Source organism: Microtus ochrogaster, chromosome 8 (genome assembly GCF_000317375.1).
Source record: "Microtus ochrogaster isolate Prairie Vole_2 chromosome 8, MicOch1.0, whole genome shotgun sequence".
Classification (NCBI taxonomy): Eukaryota; Metazoa; Chordata; class Mammalia; order Rodentia; family Cricetidae; genus Microtus; species Microtus ochrogaster.
Window position 1 is genome coordinate 20,498,416 of NC_022015.1, and position 4,547 is coordinate 20,502,962.

Genomic DNA, 4,547 nt, shown 5'->3' on the forward strand with positions numbered 1-4,547 from the left:
CGGCGGGTGAGTTGGGAGAAAGGGCAGGAGCAAGGGTTTAGAGGAGGCCTGGAGTTGAAGCTTCAGGGTCTTGGGTTCAGGGGTTAGAGCACCGACTATATGGGTGAGTACACCCTGAAGAAGGGCTGGGGTCGGGCTGGGGCCGGATAACAGTGCCTATCAGAGTATTAGGAGAGAATCAAAGCTGGAGGATTGGAGGGAGAGGCTAGTTAAGGAAGCTTCACAACTCCTACGGAGGATCTATGACTGACAGGAAGAGGGCAAAGTACGGGCTTCTGAGATCTTGGCCCGCTGTGGAAACTCAGACGGAAGGGATTGTCGGGTCGGGACTACATTCCCCAGCATGCATTAGAATTCATGTGGTGTGCATCTTGGGAAATGTAGTCGTCTTCATTTGGCACCGCTCTCAGGTTTGTGCCAGCGACAGGTCAGACTGTTGTTGAGTTGATACATTGATGCTGTCGAGCCTAGCACCTCACCTGGAAGCATCAGGAAGAGAACAGGTCTTCGGTTTCTCTATCTGTAGAACAGGCGGGGAAAACGTGTTTCAAGGTGAAGTTCTGTGCTTCAGTGATGCTGACTGAATTCAACCAACAGTTGCAGAAATCCAAAGATATATGAACTTTGTCCTTAAAGGGTCTCAGGATAGCATTGGTGGTATAGGGTAAGCATAGCTGCCCTCTAAGGAGTTTTGGAATAAGGCAGATTCACACGGATAAAAGAAGTTACCTTGGAAGTATGAACAAATTACCTAAAGTGGAAGAAGAAACTGATTTGAGGCAGTGAGAACCTGAAGGAGGCAGATTATGAATTTGTTCTTAATAGCATTTCTGCAGTGATTTGGAGACAGGAGAGACAATTCACATAGAGAAACTACTTGGGACCTGGTTTTCCCTCCATTGGGATGGGACATGGTCCTCCTAGCTTGAATGTTAGCCTTCAGAGCAGAACCTCTGGGTTTGGAAAGAGCCAGTTTAGGAAAGATAATCAAGGAGTGGGATTGGGTTGCACTCATAACCCCTCATCCCCCCCCCCTCGTTCCCACCAGAAGATTCCCAGGATGACTCCCCAATCTCCTTCCTTCCCCATTTGGAGGCCAAGATCCGCCAGACACACAACCTTGCACGCCTCCTCACCAAATACTCAGAACAACTGCTGGAGGAATACGTGAGTAGGGACTGGGGTGTGGGGTGGGGAGCACACACCTCCAGCTGCTGGAGGAATAGGTGAGTAGGGACTGGGATGTGGAGTGGGGGAGCATGCCCCACAGAGGTCTTCACCCATTTCTTCCACCTCATCCCCAGCAGTGGCAATCAGAGTTTCTGAGGGGAACATTAACTATCTTCAGGCCACACAGTAAAGTGGAGGACCCCACCAGTAGCCAGTGATACTGAGCCTCCTGGAGGCTCCATCCTTGGTGCTGGAAATCAGAACCAGTGTGAGGAACCAGAGGGAACTCTGGGAGTCAGGAAACCTAGATCTGAGCTCAGTATACTCTTGAGGTCTCAACTCTTTGCACTGTCAGATGAAGCAGCTGAACAGTGTGAACTGTGACCATTTCCACCTGGGACATTCGGAGAAGCCAAAAAGGGGTTTCAGTCAGGGGCAAAAATTCTACCCATGAGGGGACTTTCCAGAGCAAAAGGGGCCCACCAACACAAAAAAGACTCTTCTAGATTACCAGGTGTAGCAGGAAAGGCTGGTGTTTTGATTCAGACTGTAGGGTTGCTACCTGAAAACCTTGGGATATAACGGTAAACCTTAAAGAGGAATCTAACACTGGCAGTAGGAGGATTCAGCCAGCTTTGTAGGCAGACCAAACTCCGTCTCTGCTGCTTCCCAGGGAACCTACTGCCAATCATGGCTTGTGCTCCACCCATTTTTAAATTATATTCATTTATTTTGTGTGCATGTGTGTGGGCACCCAAGTGTCATGGTGTGTATATGAAAGTCAGACAGCAACTGAGGGACTTGGTTTTCTCTTTTACTATGTGGCTCCTAGGATCAAACTCAGGTTGTCAGACTGGCAACCATCTCAGTGGGCCTCGGTTTTCTTATTTACAAAGCCATCTTCGTCATTATCACCCATTTTTAGGAAGACACTGTATTCAAAGCAGCAACCACAAGGCCTGCATCTGAGGCAAGATATTTGCAAAGAATAAATATTATTGTTAAAACATTTGACAAATTACAAATCCCCTTTGTCTTTCATTTGGTGGCAATCGAGTAGGGAAGAGGAAGTGAATTTGACTTGGTCCCTACACTGTTTCTGTGGTCCTCGAGACAGAAAGACAGAACAGGGAGCATTCTTTACTCTCACAGACGAGAAGGCTGAAGCCAAAAGAAGGCAATGGTCTTGCTAGTAAGTAGCAGATAGGAGTTAAACCTACGGCTGGGACTGGAGATATGGTTTAACTGGTAAAGGGGCTTGCCAGGCAATTGGGTGACCAGACTTTGATCCCCAGAACCAACATAAAGGTGGCAGAAAACTGACTCTATGAAGTTGTCTTTGACTGTCACCTGTGCAGTATGGTGCCATCCTCCCAGCACACCATGGGCACACGCCAGCCCTTGGGAGGCAGAGGCGGGTTGATCTCTGTGAATTTGAAGCCAGCCTAGCCAGCAAAAGCTATAGTGAGACCCTGTCTCAAAATAAACAAGGAAAGCTAGGTGTGGTGGTGCACACCTTTAATCCCAGCACTCGAGAGGCTGGCATATCTCAGTGAGCTCGAGGCCAGCCTGGTCAACAGAGTGAGTTCCGGGATACTACATAGTGAGACTCTTTTCTCAAAAGTATTCCCAGAAAAAAGTAATTAAAAAAATATATTTATTGAGTTCTTCCTGGGTTCTAACGCTTAACTCTTATTAGCTGTTAGAGAAACAAAGACCGTGTAATTTCTTAGTTTAATCTCAAACACAATAGGATCAATCATTTGCAAGAAACTAAGGCCTCAGGAGAGGGGAGGAGGGCTGTTAGGAGTGGACGAGCCCCCAACAAGGTCCCAGGAGCCCGGCTGACCGGTGGCCGTATCTCCACAGGTACAGCAGCAGGGAGACCCCTTTGGGCTGCCGGGCTTCTCACCGCCGCGGATTTCCCTGGCCGGCCTGAGCGGCCCGGCGCCGAGCCACGCGGGGCTACCGCTGTCCGAGCGGCTGCGTCTGGACGCGGCCGCCCTGGGTGCGCTCCCCGCGCTGTTGGATGCTGTGCGCCGCCACCAGGCGGAGCTGAACCCGCGCGCCCCGCGCCTGCTGCGGAGCCTGGAGGACGCGGCGCGCCAGGCTCGCGCCCTGGGAGCCGCGCTGGAGACGGTGTTGGCCGCTCTGGGCGCAGCAGCCCGCGGGCCCGGAGCTGAGCCCCCCGCCACCACCACCCTTTCCACCGCCAACGGCACTCCGGGCGTCTTCTCAGCCAAGCTGCTGGGGCTCCACGTGTGCGGCCTCTATGGCGAGTGGGTGAGCCGCACCGAGGGCGACCTGAGCCAGCTGGTGCCTGGAGGCGTCGCCTGAGAGTTAGTACTTGCAAGCTTACTGTGTCCCACCTCTTTGGCTTCCAATTCTTTCTCTCCATCTGTGTCACTGTGTTCTTGCCCTGTCCCTGTCTTTCTTCAGTATTGTGGTCTCTTTCTCTTTGGATCTTGTATCCTCAGGGAGTTTCGTGCCTACCAGTTTCTCTTTTTTTACGCTTTTTCTCCCGTTTTGAATTTTTTTTTCTTCAGGAGGTTTCTGTTTCTCGTTATATGTCTCTTGCTCTTTGTTTGTTTGTTTGTTTGTTTGTTTGTTTTTGAAACAGGGTCTTACTAGGTAGCCGTGGATGTCCTGAAGAAGCTCGCTATGTAGACCAGTTGGCTTAGAACTCAGAGATCCACCTGCCTCTGACTCCCAGTTTCTCCATCTGTCTCCCCACGGTCCATATGACTATGTGTAACACGGAGGTGACACTTTCTATCCCTTTAGTTCCTTTGTCCTTTCCTAACCAGAAGTGCAAGACCACCTACCCTCAGGACCATCTATCTCCCTGGTGCCTCTCTCCTCCCACCAGATCCTTTAGAGCCTTACCCCTCCCCCTTCAATGCCCTTCCTTTTCTTACCTCCACATCCCGTTCCCAGGGGCCCCCAGCCCTAGCCTGGTCTATGGAGAGGGAAAGTCAAAAGCATCTTACGAGAGTTTTATTTGAGAATAAATTAATATTTGTAAATAAATGTTTAACAATAAAACCACAGTCTAATGAAACACAGTTGTTGCCTATGGGGAGTGAAAGTTGAGAATGGGATCTCTCGCGTACAGGAGGTGGGTTCCACCCGCCCACAGAGGCACAGCACAAATGCATCCACGAAGGGCCCAGGCCAGGGATACCACTTGTCAGTCCTGACCACGAAGTAGGTGTCCTCAGCAGGAAGAGCCCTGGTGACTGTGGCTGGGCATTGGGCCTCCATCCACTGGACGATTCAACAGAAGCTGCCAATGGAGAGGCAGAGTGGGAACCAGAACTCTAGCAAAAAGAGGCCTGTGTTCAGAAAGGTCATGTTCTCACCTGGGAGTTGAGGTA

The 4,547-nt window shown here is 50.7% G+C and overlaps 1 protein-coding gene across 3 annotated transcripts in view; it reads left to right on the top strand.

Moving 5' to 3' along the window:
- The window catches only part of Ctf1 (cardiotrophin 1), a 4,460-nt gene extending 239 nt beyond the window's left edge, over nt 1-4,221 (top strand). The window contains exons 2-4 of one of the 3 annotated variants that reach the window (XM_026781079.1): nt 1,049-1,167; nt 3,040-3,509; nt 3,791-4,221. In XM_026781079.1, coding sequence (XP_026636880.1) covers nt 1,049-1,167; nt 3,040-3,507 — 587 coding nt within the window. In that variant the 3' untranslated portion in view covers nt 3,508-3,509; nt 3,791-4,221. Of the gene's footprint in view, nt 1-23; nt 104-1,048; nt 1,168-3,039 lie in introns of those variants that run through there. The other 2 variants (XM_026781080.1, XM_005351304.3) reach the window with 2 other exon arrangements.
- Nucleotides 4,222-4,547: the final 326 nt, after the last annotated feature.